General features: G+C 38.9%; 1 protein-coding gene across 8 annotated transcripts in view; it reads right to left on the bottom strand.

Moving 5' to 3' along the window:
- Positions 1-899: 899 nt before the first annotated feature.
- Positions 900-21,220, bottom strand: part of UHRF1BP1L (UHRF1 binding protein 1 like) — an 89,215-nt gene continuing 68,894 nt past the window's right edge. For 7 of the 8 annotated variants that reach the window (XM_039494751.1, XM_039494734.1, XM_039494696.1 and 4 more), the window contains 8 exons: positions 19,025-20,529; positions 17,795-17,970; positions 16,007-16,143; positions 14,153-14,303; positions 8,293-8,549; positions 5,964-6,072; positions 3,041-3,222; positions 900-2,131 (listed from right to left, as the gene is read on the bottom strand). In XM_039494751.1, the coding sequence (XP_039350685.1) occupies positions 2,003-2,131; positions 3,041-3,222; positions 5,964-6,072; positions 8,293-8,549; positions 14,153-14,303; positions 16,007-16,143; positions 17,795-17,970; positions 19,025-20,529 (2,646 nt within the window). In that variant the 3' untranslated portion in view covers positions 900-2,002. Of the gene's footprint in view, positions 2,132-3,040; positions 3,223-5,963; positions 6,073-8,292; positions 8,550-14,152; positions 14,304-16,006; positions 16,144-17,794; positions 17,971-19,024; positions 20,530-21,220 lie in introns of those variants that run through there. The other variant, XM_039494761.1, reaches the window with a different exon arrangement.

Genomic DNA, 21,220 nt, shown 5'->3' with positions numbered 1-21,220 from the left:
CTCTGACAATCTTGGCTAATAGCCACTGATGGACCTATTCTCCATGAACTTATCTAATTCTTTTTTTAACCTAGTTATAGTTTTGGTCTTCATAACATTCCCTGGCAACAAGTTCCACACAGCTTGACTGCGTTGTGTGAAGAAGTACTTCCTTTTTTTTTTTTTTTTTTTTTTTTACTTTTAAACCTGTTGCCTGTTAATTTCATTGGGTGACCCCTGGTTCTTGTTTATGTGAAGGGGTAAATAACACTTCCTTATTCACCTTCTCCACACCATTCATAATTTGATAGACCTCTATCATATCCCCCCCTTAACCATCTCTTTCCCAAGCTAAACAATCCTTTCCTCATATGGAAACAGTTCCATACCCCTAATCATTTTTGTTGCCTCGCCTCTCTCTGTATCTTTTCCAATTCTAATATATCTTTTTTGAGATGGAGCGACCAGAACTGCATGCAGTACTCAAGGTGTGGGCGTACCATGGATTTATATAGTGGCATTATGATATTTGCTCTCTTATTATCTATCCCTTTCCTAATGGTTCCGAACATTCTGCTGGCCTTTTTGACTGCCACTGTACACTGAATGGATGTTTCCACTGACTCCAAGATGTCCTACATTAAATTTTAGTTAAAAACAGTTCAATAGTCTGAATATGCAAAGTCAAAGCATAGGATATTAAAGACTATGACAGATTTGTTTGCATAGCTGCAAACAAAACTTCCCTCAAATAACCTATGGTGCAGAAACAACAAGTGTAGTATCAATTAACATGTCTTCAGTTGCCAGATGCAACAAGGTCACTGTGAATTACATCTAGCAAAAACAAAGTCTCAAGGGAATGTACATGTTTTTGTTTGTTGTTGCTAAAACGGATAGAAGCACACTCTAAAAGTCTGTATTCTGTGCTTTTTTATTTATACATTTGTATCAGTTCTTTTAGCTGAAAATTATAGTTCAATTTGTACAAATCACCCACAGTTTAAACTGCATAATTACACTTTCATGTAACTTCACAAGTTCAACAGGGTAATTAATGAGTCTCTAAAGTTTTTTTCAAACACAGTAATATACAATTTATGAATCCTAGTAAGTTTTTGTTTTAACAAATGAACAGTTACATATCTAAATACATTGGGCATGGCTAATCCATGCAGCATGTGGCTCAGGGGTATGTGTAAAGATGGCTAAAGCTCATCTTGCACAGACCCCTGATCCGTTGCTGTCTCTGTGCATGACAAGTCCTTTTGCATGGGGGAGAACAGTTTAATTGATGATCTGAATTACACCTGACTGTAATACCCACAATAAAGCCAAGGACTCACCTGGTAAGGGTATCCAATACTACGATCCTTGTCCTAAGGTCCCAATCTTTTACTCAGGTATACCAGCAATGGAAGAGATCAGTGTAAGTCTCTATGCCACAGGAAGATTACTCTTAAACTTGGTGATCCTGCCTGGGCCAGTTACACTGACTTTAGGCCAGTTTGAGGCCAATTATATTAAGTTTTAATGGCCATAGAATGGGATCCATTCAGTTTATAGTGCAAATGTAATCTCCTTTAAAATATGTTAACAGTAAAATCATTTAATCTTAGCAAATAAAGATACCATATATCAATGATGAATGGCACACATTTTACTCAATTACTCATGTAAACATCTTCCCTTGCCCATCGAACTATCTTATCATCAGATCTGTTCCCCAAATAACATTTCCTCCAATATTATTAGAATTAAGAGAAACATATCCTTGTTGTTAGGAAAATTAGTAAAGTACAGTATAAACTGATTTTTCCTGCATCACTGCAGTTTAAACAGGGCTAAACAGAAAAACACAATTGCAGTGTCTAATCCTAATCCTTCGTAAATTCTCAGAATAGTATTTATTCCATAAATACGTTGTTCTATGCTCATGTCAAAAGACTCTTCCACTAATTCACAAACAGTATTTAAATACAGCCCTTCTTACTCCAGTGCAATCTTTGGAACATATCATCCACTACTGTTGATGTTCAATAGTCATCCTCTTTATACGATGAAGCAGTGTGTCTTTTTCCATGTGGACCTCAGCCAGAGCCATTTTAGCCTTGGCTAGTTCCTGTTTAAGACACTCGTTTTCTTCAATGAGCTGAAATGATTAAATTGAAAAAGAAAGGTATTAGGAGAAAGTTGCCAATACACAGAACTACTATCACAGTAACATTTACAAATGCTGGGTGCAGATGCTCACCCTGCTAGCTGAGGTGCAACTGTGATGGTGTAGGATGCAGTAGAGACATGTTCTGGAGCTAGGTGATTGGCTCACATTGGCTGATAGTGCAGCACAAGGTGGGGGTTGATGCAACAGTTTGCTCCCAAGGAAAGGTGGCCACTGTGGGCTCCTTGTGTCAGTCCCACCCTTAATCTAGTAGCTGGATCTCTGATGACGCCAAGGGCTAAGCTGATTGCCAGTTTTGGGGTCTAAGAAGGGATTTTTACGATATGGCAAACTGCTGAGTGGGTTCTCACCTGCCACCAAGCATCCAAGAGGTCTGGTTTGGGAAGTTTAAATCACAATTTCAACTTTGGCAGGTTCCGGTGTGGCTGGATTAGGAAAGGTGTGACTGAGCTGTTTGGGCATGAGTCCTGGGCACACAATCTCATTTTAACCCTCATACCTCTGGTGCAAAGGATGAATCTCTGGGCAGGCTTGAGGGTATAGAGGGGACAATGGCCTTCACACTCCCCCTAAGGTTTGTGGTATATCCAGGACATTGTTACCAGTTGAGATCCACACTTGAACAACTCTGCCGGCTATTTTGGGGTGGGTAACCCAATTAGACAATAGTTTTAAATAAAGTTGCATCCTCTGCATTTAACCATAGTATAGTATCTATGCCTTGTTGTTTCTAAGTTCACCCAAAAAGAAGTTTCTCAAGCAAAATGATATTCTAACAGTCAGAATATATAATCTGTAACAATTAAACAGTTTTGATTGCTTATTACTACAATGCAATTTAATAAAATTAAAATAAAATTAACGTAGGTTTATCATTACCTCCTCTCTGAGGAAGTCAGCTGTAGGCCATCTTGATGCAGAAGGTCTGGGGATTTCTGGAGAAGTCTGTGTGGCTTGAGACACATAATCCTGCGTTCTGTTTCTGGTAACGCCACTCACTTGCTGCACCGTAGCACTCGATTTCTTGTAGTTCAACACATCACTGCTTAGTGGTTGATTATCTGTTTCATAGACACACAGCAGGAACTTTGAAATGTTTCGTTTTTATTGAATCTTGTTAATATTGAATTAAAACGGCCAACAAGTACAATTTTAACATTAAGTATACCTACATCTTCTTGTCAATATCACATTAAAATAAAAGGTATATATTTCAGAAAGGAGAAAAAAGGCGCGTGTGTGTATATATATATATATATGGCAGCTTAAAGAAAGAAATAGTAAATATGAACAATGACGAAAATCATCATCATGGAAAAATTATTTTAAATGATTAGTTAACTAAACATAAGGAAACTAACTATTCAAAAAGTAAATCTAAATAATATTTTAGACTGGGATTGTCACATGCATGTAACTTGCACTCAAGTCAATGGGAGTTTTGTCTGTTACACACTTATTAATAATATTAATAATAATAATAATAGTATTACAATAGTGCCTAAGGGTATGTCTAGGCTGCAGTTAAACACCGACGGCTGGCCTGTCTCAGCTGACTCGGGTTCCTGGGGCTTGGGCTTCAGGGCTATAAAGTTGTGGTGTTGACATTCAGGCTCAGGCTGGAGCCTAAAGACTGAGATCTTCCTGCCTCATGGTGTCCCAGAGCTTGGCCTCCAGCCTGAGTGTCTACATTGGAATTGTACAACCCCGCAGCCCATGCCCCATGAACCCAAGTCATCTGTGGGTGTTTAACTGAAGTGTAGACATACCCCAAGGGTTCCAGTCAGGATGGGGCCTGTACTTACATATGAAAACATGGTGTGAAAAGCCTTCTGGACCAGGTCCTTAACACAAGACAAATTTTAAATATTTCCATGTTTAACATTAAAAGTAACTTTCTCCTATTTAATATAATTAAAGACACACTTGTGCGTTTAACGTACTTGCAGGCAGGGCAAAATGAGAGGTGCAGTTTTTTAGTAAACTAAATCTCCATAAACATTTCTCTCTAAACTACATGAATTTGCCATTGTATTAAAAAACAAACAAACAACCATACTTCAGGGTTCATGACTATGTATACAGATACACACATCTCTTCATTGCTGAAGGTACTTGACCTCCACTTTGGCATCCACTACACCTGAGGCGTCTATACCAAAGGAATAGGGAAACATGAGAGAACTTATAACTTAAATACATTTTACCAAATGGGGAGAAGAATACAAATGATTGAAACAGACCTTAGAATTGTATATTTGCACATACAATAATAAACACTCACAGCTTTCAGTTTTGAAGCATCTAAGATGACTAAGAAGCATAATTCTAATGTACCAGATGATGTATAACAAAAAAAAAATATGCAAGCTATCCTCACTTAGTGTAGGTGGATTCATTAGGTATCTGTGCAAGGTAAGTGGTGAAGACCCATCTTCTAAACAGAAGTCTTTATTACATGTTGTTATGCAGTATGATTTGTGTGTATATAGTGTATGTCCACACACCCAGACAAACTACGTGCTTGCACACAAATGAGTTATGCACACAGGTATGTTTTTCATATGTAACAGAGGGGTTAAATCCCAGTTTTAGATGCAAATCTCAATGCAATTCTTCCTATGGATCTGCTATGGTACCTCCATAATGCACAGAATCACAAGCAGATACTTGTTCTAGACAGAGAATTTTTTTGTTTTAAACTACATCTGATAAGGTATCTACTGTTCCTGTCCTCTTTGCTTCACACAGATCGCTCAGAGGTCTTCCCTCATGTAGATACCACCGTTAAGTTTATTTAGTGTTTTACTCTACCACCTTCCACATTCAATTAGTCACAGCAGTTACAACATCATCCAGTTTTACTGTCTTTTCTCCAAAAGGGAGGGGGGAGAAAAGGTGTCTCTCCTCCCCCCAGAGAACCCCATTTTGTCAGGCCCAGCCTCCCTCTCTCTCTTCTGCTTCTCTCTGTCTTCCACTTCCTTCCTGTGCTCTTCTATCCACTCTCCTTGTTAATGGGCTAATTAGTTTGTGATCTCCAAACTGATCTGGTAATCAAGGACTCCTCTCCTTAATCAGCCCCCTTCCCAGAGGGGTAACAGGTTAATCAGTGATGAGAGTGCTGGTTCAGCATTCTGTCATACAATGCTTTAACTTATTTCCTTATTATATGTACAGAATCTGGCACAATGGGGCTGTGGATTCTAGGTGCTACTGCAATGCAAATAAGTAGTAATAAATAACAGTAATTCGTTGTTCATTATGTAGTTCCTGTAATATATATGTATAAGAAATAGCTGAGGTAAGTCACCACTTCTCTGCAACATTTAGGCAGTTAAATTGTGTTTAGTCATCTCTGAAAGAATCTGGAATTGAATACATGTACTATGAAATGATATAAACCACCATGCATCCATTGGTTTGACTTGCAGGACCAGGGCCACAGTCAAAACACTGCAATTGGGGATTGTTTTCCCTGGCTAGACTTTATTCAGTTTCAGTTATATATACAATGTACACTGTGGCTATATCTACGCTATGAACTAGGGGTGTGTTTCCTCTTATATTCACACTAGCTCTGAGCTAGTACCAGTACATGTACACAAACTAGGAATCACACCCCTAGCTCATACATAGACATAGCCACAGTGTGATTAGCAATTCTGTGGGGTAACTCACTTTTAATTACTAGCTACATGTTCAAAACAATGTTCACGCAAAGTAGAAACATTACATAAATATAGCAGCATGTACTTTCAATTGTTAACATGGTAGATTTTGGGGTGAATGTATCAATACACACCTCTGATGCAAAAAGAGCCATCGTCATTCCTCTCTAACAAAAGTAGGTCAATATGCAGTGTTACAGGAGCTGGTTCAGGAGCTGAGAGATTATCACGTGGGCTGTCATCCTACAGAATAAAAGTAATAAAAATAGGATTTTTAATGTTGTCTCTCTTTATCAATGATAGGAAATCAAACCAGCTAATTAGAAACTTCAGTTAAACATATTTGAATGGACTTAATGAAACCCCCAAACCCCTCTCATTAGAAGTGCATTCAGACAGAATTTGCTAATCAGATATCTACAAAACGTCAGTACCATTAAAATTACTATGATCTACAGAAACACAAAGAGCCAAATTTATGTCTGATGAAAGTCCACAGAAGTCAGCATATATAGTTTGACTAGAATACCTCAATGAGAACAAAGCAAAGCAAAGCAAGACAGGAGTCCTCACCAGAAATGGAGTTAACAAACCAGTGCTATATAATCTCTCATCTGATTGTCCCTTGAACTCTTTAAAGACAGTAGGGCTGCACCTACTATACTTCGGGGGAAGATTTTTTTTTTTTTTTAATTTGCATTGGGATGGTAGCTGTCATAGTTCAGCGATACCACTGCAGCCAAAAGACACCTCACAAACTGCTTGTGGTGGTTTCTCCTCAATTACGGTTCACTGTTCCTGTCAAGCAGAGTAACGTGTCTAATGCCAACAGAAAGAAAACATATCAACAGCATTATCAGCATCAGCAGATAAATAACTAAAAAAAATGGTTAAAGTGTGACGGCTCTTTCAAAGAGCAAAGACTACAGTATGAAAAAACAACCCTCAAAACTCACTCAGGAAGCAGTGTGCCAACTTCAATGCAAAGAAAATATCCCACTAAATGGGCAATCCAGCCATAAAGTGAAGAACTGATTGACTTCATGGTGACTTGGTGAGGGTTGCACATACAGTGAATTCTTCACTGCCCATAACCTCTTATTAATAACAGCTTAATGTACAGTCTTTACCTACAAAACTGACTATTTTGTCAAAAAAGTTTACCTGAGCCTGCCCTTCCTGCCAGGAAAATACAGAAGACCAGTTTTCAAAATTAGGGGAATATATGCTAAAGCATTCATTTCTGAATTTGGGCACTCAGCTTGGTGCTTAAGTGACAATTTGAGCTGCAAACGCCTTCACTAAGTGCCCTTTGTGCTGCTCCAGTGGCACAAATGGCACTTAAAAATTGCCTAAGCAAGCAGTTGAAAATTTCCCTAGCACAGACAATCCTAAGACGGTGTAAGGCCACCATACAAGGAGCTGTTGGAACAGAGAGGGAATCAGAACTTTGCCGCATCCCTGAGCTGACAGAATGGAGACTGCCCTAGCTGGTGCAACTTAAAGCAGCGCTTAAATTTAAGCTTAAGTGTGGCACAGTTTATGCTTGAGCCCCAAATGTAGATTTAGGCATCTCCTATCTTGGGTCCCAAATTTGGGAACTGAGTCCCTTGCATCTCTCACTGTTTTGAAATTTTCCAAGGCTATTTGTCTCTGAGGGTTTTTTATTTTTGGTTTTGGCAGCAGTGACACTATAACCCTAAATCTCTTTTTAAAAAAAAACAAACAAATAAAATCTTCTTTACACTTACCATAGCCTTTCTGGCTGCCCCTCAGTGAAATCATTGTCTGCTTGAAGTGTTTTAGGGGAAAAACTAGGAGACTGCACTGCAGTATTCTCTTAATGTTGCTATTTTAAGCCACACTAGTGCGAAAGGCTTGTATTATTTAGTAAATATTTCTAGGTAGGGTAGAACATGAAATCTGGGCTCTAGTTAGTAGGCAAGCTGGATTGAACTTGAGCCCTCATAACCTCTTTCCTCCTTCTATGCTAAGCTCTCATCACCACAACTATCCTCGAAGGAGGGCTGATGAGCCTATAGTGTACTTCTCTGTTAATGCTGATTTTGATTTGAAAGCAGGTGCTAGTGCAAAGCAACAAAAGGCTCACTCTACCCTTGGGAAACTGGAACACCTTATCTGTTACAGTCCCAGCTGCTGCTATTCTGGGGACCGTGACATGGTAAAGGAAAAAAAGACACAAAGTATAAAACATTAATTCCTATAACCAGATTGGTCATGCACCAAATTTACCTCTAGGCAAGCCATTGAGCTAACCCAGTTCATGGATTTTTAAAATTGCTTTAGTATTATCTAATCGTAAATATCCAATTAAGACATTAAAGAATAAGATATGAGTTTCTTTGAAGTTAACTATATCCAGATTACTAACTTATCAGTAAAGACACAAGGACATACAGTCTAAACAGTTAAGAGAAGCAAAATGGCTCCTAGTTAACATACTTTTAAATTAATCCTTGTATTAGAAACTTTAATCTTCATAGGCATTACTGCTGCAACAGTTTCATCTTCTAGAAAGTGCTGAATGTTCGTGAGGGAAGACGTTAGAAATTCAGCACTAAAATTCTCCACGTGACACTGTAGAAAGCCATTTTTTACAGCCAGCAGAGAGTGTACTACAGCACTTGGCCCATTTTCCCATCTCAAATTAATTTCAGGTGATGACTTAATTGGTCCAGCCACAGATTTATGATCTGAACCTAGTGTAGAAGAAAACAAAATTCGGATTAAAACTTTAGAGCACACAAAAAGCACTCCAATAAGCAATCAGTATGCAATCATTTCTACCCGCATTGTAGTTACATAATCACAGGAGTAGAAGAAACATAACTAGTTTTCCAATAAATTAACCAGTTTCACTTTTTGATTCAGAAAACCCCATACTTGAGATAAATCAGAATTTTAATAGTACATACGCATAATGTATTGTGAGCAATTTTCTATCACCTTTTTTCTCATCTCTTAATTTCTAATTTAAAAGTAGTACAAGGAGCAATAAACGGTACATACAAGTAGCTTGTAATAGACATAACAGTATACATGTATATATAAGGATCCTGCCTTCTTTCAGCATGCAAAACTTGTGTTGTCTTCAGTGGGAGATCTGTATGCACGGTAAATACAAAACCAAGCCCATCAAAAGCTTTTTTTTTGTTTTGTTTTTAATAAATTACTTAAGACTATGATTCAGGAAAGCACTAGGTCTCTATCCATGTTCAGGAGAGTACATAATACATTTAACTAAGTGCTCTCTTGAACAAAATGATTACTTACCTGTATTGTAGCTCTCTTTCTTTGAGATGGGCAGTTGTGGAATACACATGCAAACCACATCTTAAAGAACAGTCACAAAAAAGATAAGTAACCGTTTTTTCCTTCTTCAAGTGGTTGCAGACATGTATTTCACTCAGATGACTCACAAACAGTACTATTAGGAGGTAGGGCTCGGAGTCTATTTAAGTAGTGATGGCAGAATTGCTCTCCCAAATTTGCATCAGATCTTGAAGCAGTCATGATGACATAACGATGCATGAAAGTATGCACAGAGGGACCAAATGGTAGTATTTCTTAGGGCCATCCCCATGCTGGACATTTGCAGGGCTGCTGAGATGGCCCATTCAATGAGGGTTCAGGCTAACAGTCTCTCCAGAAAGGGGTGTTCAGTGCCGTCATGGAAGTAATACATGTGGAAACTGTCTGTGCTGAAACTGCCTTACCTTTCCTACTGTCAGCAAATGAGACACAAAGCCAAGGAGATAACCTAAAAGGATTGGTTCGGTCCAGATAATAGGCCAGTGCTCACCTTATGTCCAAAGTATGAAGTCGCTCTTCATCACTACTTGAGTGCAGCTTCAGGGGAAAAAAAACAAACAGGTAAGTATTGGTTTGCTAAGATGCAACGCTGGAACTATTTTGGTTAAAAATTTAGACTGAGGCCTCAAGGCTCTTTATCTTGGAAAACAACACACATGGAGGTCCTGCCGTTAGAGCCTGAAGCTCACACACTTGAGGGAAAAATTGATGGCACTCCTTATTGTCTTTCATTGTGAATAGGCCAACTATTGAATACCCCAAGCTTTGAAGATGGTCCTCAGCCCACTGTTCTTGAAGGATCATTTGTGATTCCAGGAGAATGTCCTGCTGAGATGGTCGCCCAATTGATTCTGGGAGTCAGGTAAGTGAGCAGCAATGGGAGCAATGTCTTCCCTGATGCAAAAGTGCCAGAATTTCATCGCTTCTTGACAAAGCTGTTCAGATCATGCCCCTCCCTGTCTGTGCAGACAGTACATTGCAGTTGTATTGTTGATAAGCATCTGGACCGGTGAGCCCTTGATGTGAGGGAGAAAAGCACAGCAAGCACTATGAATGCTCGAAGCTCGAGGATATTGAAATGGAGAGCTGCTACTTGCTCTATCCACGAAGCTTGGGTTCTACACCCACCTCTGAAAGCACCTCACCCTATCAGAGAGGCATTAGTAATGATTGTCTTGATCAGGTGGCGGCAAGCAAATACCGCATCTCTGCATATGTTTTTCTTATCCATCCACCATTACTGGGAACCCAGGAGGAACCTGGATCAACTTGTACAACCAGTGTCTGTTCAGTCAATGGACTAACTTCAGCCACCCCTGAGGGATGCACACGCAAAGCCTGGCATGCAGGGTCACTTAAGTATATGAGGCCATGTGGCCTAGTAACGCTGGACATGCTTGGACTGTGGTGGTGGGGTATAACTTGAGAGGGTATAACTTGAGAGAGGCACATAACTGGCAAATAGTCTGAAACCTGTCCTGTGGGAGAAAAGCCATCGAATATGTAGAATTGAGTAGGGCCTAATTAATTTGATTTTTTGTGTGGGAATTAATGTGGACTTTCTCTTGTGCAGCATGAGTCTTAGACGATGGAAAAGACAGATAAGCTGGACATGGCAGAGAACCTGGGGCTTGGATCTACCTTGCACTAACACATCATCTAGGTAAGGGAAGACACAAATCCCCTTTCTCCTTCAGTAGGCCACCACCATTGCCATGTACTTGATAAATATGTGTGGGGCTGAGGACAGGACAAAAGAAGCACTGTGTATTGATAATGTTGACCTGCCACTACTAATCTCAGAATCTTGTCACTTGTCAACACTTACATATGGAAGTAGGTGACTTGTTGATTGAGGGCTGATGCCAAAGCCGAAGATCACACTGGTACCAACACAATATGCATCGGTGCTGAAGATGATGCCAGGATTTAGTCTTTGTCATGTTTCTTGGCTGATACCGGCACTGTTACCACTAAATCTCTGTACTGGAGCCAAAGATCCAGATGGGCTGGGAGCAGCAGGAGATGCCTTCACTTCAAAGGACTCCTGTACCACAGGAAGAATCCATGAGAGAAAGACAGACAGACTTTTGATGCCACATAAACTTGTGATGGTGGTACCACCAATAATGCTGGTGCTGGAACGGTGTCTCTTGTACTAGACTCAACAGCTATCCCATAGCCAGTACCAGAGTTGATGGTACAGTACCAATACCTTCCCGCTGCAGTGCTGGGGAGAGACAGGTTGACGGCTCAGTTGTACATGAGTACCCAAGGAGTCCCGACAATGTTTCCAGTCCTTCTTCAAAGAAGAACCACCACCACATATCTTCAGTCTGGAGGGTCTCCAATATGTTTTATGGGTCCTCTTTCTGGGAAGCCCTGACGACAACTGACCTCTCTTTTTCCAAGGAAAAGAGTCTGAGTCCAGGGATCTGTCAGAGATCACTGCAGCCTCCATAACAGATTACATGTAAGAGGCAGGGTGTGCAGTTGAAGGCCCTGACTCCGAGGCAGGTTTCAGTGCTTGCTTCATAACGCGTTGCTTGAGGCCTAGATTTTTGGATATCTGTGTTCTGTTTTTTAAAAGAATGGCAGACACTGCACCTGTCTTTAATATGTTCCTTACTGAGGCACAAAAGGTAGAGCATGGAAGGGTCACTACTGTGAACAGACACCTCAAGACAAGCAGCGCTTAAAGCTCGGTGAGCACTGCATGCCATCGGTGCATCACACCAAAAACTAATTCATAACTAGTTAAAACAATAAAGGAAACCTAACTACTGGGTACTATTTACAGGAAAAGAGAATTCGCTGACACTGTTCCAGCACCAGCATTATTGCTGTAACGCCACCATAAGCTTAAGAGGCATCAAAAGAAAAAAAATGTGAGGTAAACCTCACAGGTAGCTCTGACTCAGGCCACAGATGGTGAGAAGGAACTGAAGGGGGTCAGGGCAGTAGAACCCTTATATAGCCTCAGGAGAGGCCACAAGGATGTGCCAGGCATGCGTGCCACCCCACCGGGTACTGCTACAGAAAACTCTCTGGCTCTGGTGTGCTGGACATGAATAAACCTGAGTGGAATACAAGTGTTCAACCACTTGAAGAAAGGATATTTTCCTGAATCGAAGCCTTAATGTGTAAAAAAGAAAGTAACTGGTACTAAGAAAACTGAAACAATTTAATAGCTAGAATAAAGGGCTAGATGCTGCTCCCATTACTTCAATGGGAACAGGAGTGTGTACTAATAAAATAGAGCAGCAGTTTCTGATTATTAGTCTCAATATCTCTACCCACTAGAGAGCAACTGACACACTGAATTGGGCGTTTCTATAAGAGGAAGATAGTCAGAAATATTAGATAAAATTTCAATATTCATCCATTTGCTATGCAAAAGAAATAGATCCTTTTCCTACTTATTATCTCTTCAGGTTTAACACTAAAAATAATTAGTATCAAAAAGAATAGTTAAAATCCTTTTGAATCAGTTTACTGGCTGATTGTTATGTAGCTATAACTTGTAAGGCTTGCACTCAAATATTTTTAAGCTGTACTATACTATTCACATTGAGTACCATGATTAAAGAGTAGACTTACTGGCCCAGACGCTCAGATGGTAGGCAATTGAAGTATGCTTGCTGATATAACTCAAGTGAAGTCAATTGAACTATGCTGAAATTCTGGCCCTTACTTCAAATTTATCCTTTTCACAACACAGGGATTATTTTTAAATATTAATTTAGATGTTTTCAATTAAACCTCTCCAGTTCTCTAGGTACATTCCAACAATTTCAAACTGGGAAATGAGAAACAGTTACAGGTGGATTTAATTTAAAGTCATTCAAGTACGACTAACCAGGAACCAGATTTTGGATCTATTTTTTTTCCTATTTCTATTTTCATTTCTTTCCCTGTGCTATCCCTTATCCTCCCCAACTATACTTGACTATGCATTTGCCAGGAAAGTAACTTTCTAAGTGTCTTCCAGCTCCTTCTGCTACATTGCTTTTACCAAGGTTACACCCTTATACGCATCCCAAGCTCCATGGGATTTTCCTTCGTTGCATTGTACCCTGGGATGCCTCTAAAGAAGCGAAGCCATGCTCCACAGAACTAGTGATCTCTATGGAATTGTGCATCTGATTTATGGACAGAGGCAATGAATTTAATTGAAATAAGGTACCAATGATGTTCACATGATACATTCAAGAGACACATACCACTACAGAGTTCTACTTATTTTGATGTGTAGACCTCCAGATATAGAGACATATTTGGACCTACTGTAAAAGTGATTCTGGACCAGGTGGACATATTCATTGCAAAAGCATGATTAATGTGCTGTTAACTGGCAATGCAATACTATAATCATTCATAGCTGTAGCATTTAAGCATCAGAATCTTATCAAGCTTTTTAAAAAAAATCATATAATTGCACCTCATCCCTCTGGGTACAGGACTAGATAGTAACTTTCCTTAAATAAGACATTTAAAATTAACAAGAAGTGTGGATGTTGAGATGTAGTTCCATAGACTAGAATTTTTAAAGTTATTTTGAAGTAAAGAATGATCTGATCTCATTGAAAGCTCACCAAACCAAGAAATACTCAAAAGTTAAAAAAAGTTAGAGAGTGATAATAATGAAGTTCCAGCTTTATCAAATATCAACAATCTAATGCGGGATATTTGATAAAAAGTGAATCAGCAGAATTCAATGTAATTCATTTGGTTTTAGTTTTGTTTTTTTACTCACACCATCCTGAGCAGTTCTATTTTTATTCCCCTCCCACTCACTGCTTGATAATTAATTAGGAAAGAAGGTAATTGGAACAGAATCACAAGGCTAATACAGATATTTTTATATGATTATGTATTAGAGGGAAGACAACCATAAAACTTCCAATAACTCTTTCATAGTAAAAACAAATGTTTTTTCAACTCAAATTCAATAGTGAGAGTGGAATTGAAATCTCTTGTTAATTCTTACCCACAGTTCTGTTGCAAAGATAATGTCGAACACTGATATTGCCCAACTGGCTTGGTATCACCTGATTCACCTGAAGGCATACTTCTGTGTCTTCACCTTTGATGTCAATTTCACCATTAACGCCAAAGATTTTAAAAACCACAACAGACATCTATCAACAAGTTAAGATACAACTGAGATTATAAATTATTTTTTTTAAATTACAACTTTCAATTATTAGTGTGCAAATATAAACAATGCAACAAGCTTACATTCAAATATTACCAAAGGAAACTCGTATTAATGCAATTCAAACAAACATTTTGGAATTCAAGCTCCTTATTCACCCACTTTTTCCCCCACTCACCAGAGAGGTACTCAGAGACCCAAACAACAGTTATTTTTCTCTCTTTATTTTCTCACCTTCCACCCTATAATAAACTAGTTGATGCACAATGAAAAGCAGATGCTATTCCCTGCTGCAGCCCATCAATACTGACTTGGAAATAGCCAGAAGGGTCACAACAACATGAAATGGTTCCCCCAAGACACTGAATATGCTGCCTTAGTCATACCTATAGTACCTTAAGCATGTGCTTTATATTAAGCATGTGAGTAGCTGACACCATTCAAATGCTGAATCAAAGCCAGAGAGAGGAACCCTAGCTAGAGTCCCAAACTCTGACACTGCACAGTCATGCACTGTGCTCTTCTACTAGTCTGCCCTTTCCTCTTATTTTATTAAATTTTATATCTTGTTGTCAGGCAACAAATGTAGTCAACAGCTGCAAAACGTCAAGTCTTGGTGCCACTTTTTTAAATATATGCTAATTATTTTTATTATTACGGGCCAAGTTTTCTAAGGGGCCTCAACTCATCTTCTACAAATAGAAAACTACAAGTTAAAATGGAATTTGCACACACTTAATTTGCACACACAGATTCTGTTTTCACACATTCTTTATTATTTACATGAACAAATGTAAAGACTATTATTGAAAACTGACCCAAAAAGATACTTACTCATAAGTGTATATATCTAATCATTTGTTAAGTAAGGGGTTTTCTTTAAAAAGATAATTTGCAAGTGTTTTTTAAAAACTCAGCAACTGTAGTTATATGCTGAATGTCTCCAAAGAGAGTGTAGGAGGGAAGTGCGCACAAAACTGATTTCAAAAGCATGGTTGTTTTTTTTTGGTTGTTTTTTGAGGTGCCCTGTACCCTAAGATTACTACTCTCAATTATGATGATAATTTACTATGCAAGAAACTCAGATAACCACAGTGATGAGCATGGTATAAATAGACAGCTAAATAGAAAGAGGAGATGCAACCACCATGGAACTCTATCAGTGCCTGGAGATTGCCTTGGGAGGGGAGATGGTTAGAAAAGTGGCTTTTTTTTTTTTTAAACACTACAGGGCATGGTGATACAAAGATTACAGTAAATATGTTCTATACTTTGGGTTATATATATATATTCATATTAAAAAAATTCACAAAACCATGCCATATATTAAAAAAGAAAAAAGCCACTTAACTGACCTTTCAAGAGGACATCTCCATACTCCAGGTCTCCAAAGTGGGTGTAATGCCACCAGCATAGTACATACTGAGCATTACTTGGAACAGAAGTAGTTAATCTTCAACTTCAGAGACCCTAAAAAGAAGATAAATCTAAAATAAATTATGTGTTTTAATTCACCCTTACTTGTTATTGGAGCATTCAGAATATAAATCTACATAGCTAATGAATTTAAAAAACTATTTTCAAGTCACCTTTAAAAGAAAAAAACAAATATTTCAGCACCACTTTAATGTCAGTTACTGTTTAATTTACTAAACTCGCCCCTTTAATGAATTTCAATAACATTACCATTTCTTCATTAGTCTCTTGAGCACTCTCTGAAGCTGCACTGATGGCATCTGGAGATGACCCACCATAATTGTCAACTCCTGTGACTTCGTCTTGCATGCCTTCTGCTGGCCTTTGGTAATTCATGCCTGTGATAGCTTCCATATGCATATCATCAGAAAAATATGAAAGGTCAATATAATATAATCTGAATTGTTCATGCATTAATATTAAGATACTATGTGTAATAATATTTAAACGTTTTATAAAAAGTTTTTATTTGGATAATTATTAATAAACAAAACTTTATAATTAATAAAATAAATTAGCCAAATAATAGGTATACTGATTTTTGTTATGTCACTAAGCTCATGTGGCAAACTGATTGTTAGTTAGCACTGGCAACACAAAAGGAAATGTCTTAATTTGTCTATGTTCTTATTGATCTATCTATCTATACACCTAATCTCTCTCTCTCACAAAATATTCTCTTTGGGTGAAATCCACTCCATCTACATAGAGTCCAAGTATTCAGACTGTATGACAATGGAGCAATTAGGGAGATGAAATCCACCCCTTCAACCTATGCAGCCATGGTGTGGACTGCTTGCTATTCCAGCCTGTAGGGTGGAATAGAACGTATAGCTCTACCATGTCTTTTACACAGGATACTGGAACCACATGAACATGTAACCCCTTTCCTGCCTACCGCAGCCAATTCATTGTGGCTTCCATGCCAGTATACATGGGCTGGCATAGAGATCTTTCCAGTGCAGAGGGGATGTACAAGCCCCCATGTGGCCATTTCATGTACTTCTGGAGAGGTGAGAAGGGCCCTGGCTCTTGTCTTCCACAACGGAAGTGAATTTCACTCTGTGAGAAGTTTGTTAAAAGTCACTGAACTGCCAAATATGTATAGATACATTTTCAAAGCCTTTAGTGTAAATGGCTACAGTTCTTCTGTTTATAGAAACACTCAGTCAGGCTATATTATTTTCTTTTGTTAAAGCTTTATTTTGTTAAGAACATATGGGCTGAGAATAGTTTTCTATTCAGATGGAAGATAGGAGTACAGAGGAAACTGACCTTTTTAGAGTCTTGCTACTGTACATGTTACTTTTTAACTAAATTATTTCATCGGCCTTCTCTTAGAAGCGCATTTACATAACCCCACAGTACTACAGATTATCTAAAACTAACAGATATTCAACATCAGGCCAAATTTTTCCCTCAGATACCCACAAATGGCTCCCACTGAAATAATCAGAAGCTGGACATCCACCTGATAGCAGAATTCAGCCAATAAATACAAACTGCACCATGAGGAGAGAGTCAGATGTGTCTGTTTGGGTTATTAGAATTGCTGGTGTTAATGCCAAAGAAAACCACTTACCCATCCCCTCATTTTTAAAAACCAAAAATCCTGATACACATTTGCAATGGTAAAACAACACCATAATTTAGAGTCCAATCCTGCAAACATCTACTGCTGGCCTACAGTCCACTAATAGGAGTAGTTCCAAGGAATTCCTGGTCCTACAACAGCACTATAAACTGGTTCCCTCCTCCAAAAAATAAAAATAAACCAGAACCACTACCCTTGAAAGAGGTAATAACTGAGTCAATTTTCAGTTTATTTTTAAATTATATCTTTCATCTAAGTAGGAAAATATTTGGTGCCACCAACTGGTGCAGTAAGTAGAACTGCTTGAGTAAACCAAACAGGATTTAGCCCGCTATATCCTGTTGGCACACTATTACATAATACTTTCATGTATTATATATAATTATTTTGTTAAATTTGTTTACCTTTCTCCATAAAGCTTTGGCTGTCACTTCCATCACTCTCTACCAAATGTTCTTCTAATATCATACTATCAATAGAAATAGTATCCAAAGAGACTTGTGATGGACTTCTCTTCATGTTCTTATAAGAAACAGAGAATGCAGGGAGGTTGGACTGGCAGCGTTCCTTAGGCTTTCCACTTTTTAATATAAAGATATTAGGAAATTATTACTTAAAATGAAAAGAATTCTAGAAAAGAAATCAAAATCCTCCAACACAGGAACAAAATTAAAGAAACATTGGTATGTAATCCAAAATAATTCTGTAATCCTTAGGGCAGTGTTTCCCAAACTTGGGACGCCGCTTGTGTAGGGAAAGCTCCTGATGGGCCAGGATGGTTTGTTTACCTGCCCTGTCCACAGGTTCCGCCGATCGCGGCTCCCACTGGCCTGGAGCAGCGAACCGTGGCCAGTGAGAGCCACGATCGGCGGAACCTGCGGCCATGGCAAGTAAACAAACCGTCCCGGCCCGCCCGGGGCTTTCCCTACACAAGCGGCATCCCAAGTTTGGCAAACACCGCCTTGGGGGGGGAAAATAAAGTACAGCATTCATTCACCGTCGTCTATAAATTACGTTGTAGACGTGTCAATTATTTAGATTTTTCACAACTATTTATTCAAGAGTATGAAATTACAGTATTCTGTACACAATTAAATGTTTAGTTAACAGAATGTTCAATTTTTAACCATAATTTATTGGGGGATTCCACTGTCATTGCATATCTACAGAATTTATTAATGCTTAAAATGATATCTGTTTTGAACTACTAAATTCTCAGTTCTATTATCTATGGCAGGGAGCAGCAACCTTTGGCACACAGCCCGTCAAGGAAAGCCACTGGTAGGCCGTGATGGTTTGTTTACCTGCAGCATATGCAGATTTGGCTGACTGCAGCTCCCACTGGCCACGGTTCGCCGCTCCAGGCCAATGGGGACTGTGGGAAGCAGCGGCCAGCACATCCCTCGGCCTGTGCCGCTTCCCACAGCCCCCATTGGCCTGGAGCGGCGAACCGCGGCCAGTGGGAGCTGCAATCGGCCAAATCTGCGGACACTGCAGGTAAACAAACCATCCCGGCCCGCCAGCGGCTTTCCCTGATCTATGGCAATTATTAATTTTATTTGACTTGTACTATCAACTAACTTTTCCTGGGACAAAGAGTGAACTCACTACTTAAAATATAAAATCTTTTATACCTTAATGTAGACTGGGTTGCAAGCATTCTAACTGTAGACACTTTTTCTTTGTTGATTTCAAGCTCTTCAGATTGTAAGGCTGCTTCTGGTTCTAAGTCTGCCACTTTAACAGGAGAGCCTTCAGTTCCACTTTTCTGATCAGTTAACTTATTTGAAAAAATATTTTTGTCATCCTCTTTATCAGTGAATAATTCAATAGAATCTTCTCTGTTATTTAAAACATTCACCAAATCCCTAGAATACAAGCTATTTTTGTCACTTAATGCTACACAAACGTCTTCTGAATCACTCCTACTAAAAAGTCCCCTACAATCATCTTCATTTGTTTTCCCCAAACACGTATCCAATGCATCATCTGAAAATGATATTCCCTTCTGAAAATCCATATCACTATCTGATTTTAAAAGAAGGGGGTCCATCAAAATGACTTTGTTAACCTCAGTGCTCGCGGACTCAGTTACATAATTAATATCCACACTACCAGTCTGTGTTATATCATTAGTTATTAGTTTACTCTCTGATACAAGAGTTTCCTCATTTTCCAAAGGTGAAAGATCTTCTGCCATGAGACTTTCTTCTTCCAAAACTGGAGACTTGCAGGTTTTTGCTTTAGCCACTGGATGGAGCAATAGAGCTATTTCTGCACTTTCAAGTAAGATCCCAATGCAGACATCTGTTTGTTGTGCAGGTTTTCCTGTCACTGCTTCTACATCTTTCCTTAGGTTTTCCAGGAGCAATACAAGGGAGTCATGGAGCAACAATAAGAAATGGAACTGGTAATGATTGATTTGCATGCTCACGTGTTTTTGAATATGAACAAGGACATGTACATCTGCATCCGAGGAAGAACTTGCAGACAGAACTCCTGAAGTGCTGTCTGAAGGATGAAGCTTTTGAATGCCATTGGTCAAGGGCTCTGTCTCAGTGCTATAATATTCCCTCAAAAGTTTTTTGCGCTGAAGTCTATTAGCAAGGTCACTAGAGTCACTTCTTGGAATGTTAAAAGGTGTCTGATAATAAGAAAAGAGTTCTTTTTGTGACTGTGCAAATCTCGTTGGCTGGCAAACCCAAAGGGAGAGTGGGAATGAATCCACAAAGCTTATTGGTCGGCCTTTCCCACTTTTCATTCCTTCATAATCTATCCAAAATTGGGAAAAATGCACAGCCCAGACATCAGTGGCAGCAGATGTTTTTAGTGCATATTTATTTAGCTTTGGGGTGACATAACCTTTATAAACATCATGCATCTTAGTATCTTGTTCATGAGCGTGTCTCTGGAAGATTGGGTGCAGAAGATTAAAACTGTCATGAGATTTGGGAAAGCTGGTGAAAGTTCTACTGAAAAATTCACAATCTTTGAAGTTCTGGAACAAGGCTTCCAGGTCAGAGTGTCTACAGTTTGGCGAGTGCCTTGTGTTTGTAGCAATCATTTCAGAACTCTGAATAGAAATTGCACGTGGCTGATCTTTATGGATTTCAGGTTTCTTTTCAGAAGGAATGATAAACTGCAATAGAAAAATATATTCATCTAGTTACAAAATAGATTATAAAGGTACACACAGTTTTAAAGAAAACAATAGTTATGTGAGGTAAAATAAACAAATGAAACTAAAGTTTTGTAGGATGACATGTACACTAATACAGAACAGGAGAGGCCAGGCTCCTGATTCTGCACCTTTTCATCTGGGTTCCCCAAATTTTGACCAAGGCCACCTCATACAAACCTGTTCATAAGAAAATTGCCATGAATCTCAATGTCCATGACAGGGCCTCTGGCTTTTCTTTTTTGAAATACGCAGGATGGTTACACTGGGGTGAAGTTTCTAATGCTTTAGGTCAGCTCAGAAGTGTAGACAGTTTAATGAAAAATCTGGTCAATTGTTTGAAAGTTAGCTCAGGGGTTCTCAGACTTTTGTACTGGTGACCCCTTTCACACAGCAAGCCTCTGAGTGCAACCCCGCCTTATACATTAAAAACACTTCTAAATATATTTAACACCATTATAAATGCTGGAGGCAAAGCAGAGTAAGGGGTGGAGGCTGGCAGCTCGCGACCCCCCATGTAATAATCTCACAACCCCCAGTTTGAACACCCCTGAGTGAGCTGAACATGAAATCTTAACTCTCCTTCCACATGCATACAAAAGGAACTTTCATTACATGATTGCTCAGTATTGTGCAATACAAAAGTTTTGTA

The sequence above is a fragment of the Mauremys reevesii genome, linkage group 1 (assembly GCF_016161935.1).
Source record: "Mauremys reevesii isolate NIE-2019 linkage group 1, ASM1616193v1, whole genome shotgun sequence".
Taxonomy (NCBI): Eukaryota; Metazoa; Chordata; order Testudines; family Geoemydidae; genus Mauremys; species Mauremys reevesii.
Note: the sequence above shows the minus strand (reverse complement) of the source record. Positions and strands in the feature narration are given on the sequence as shown.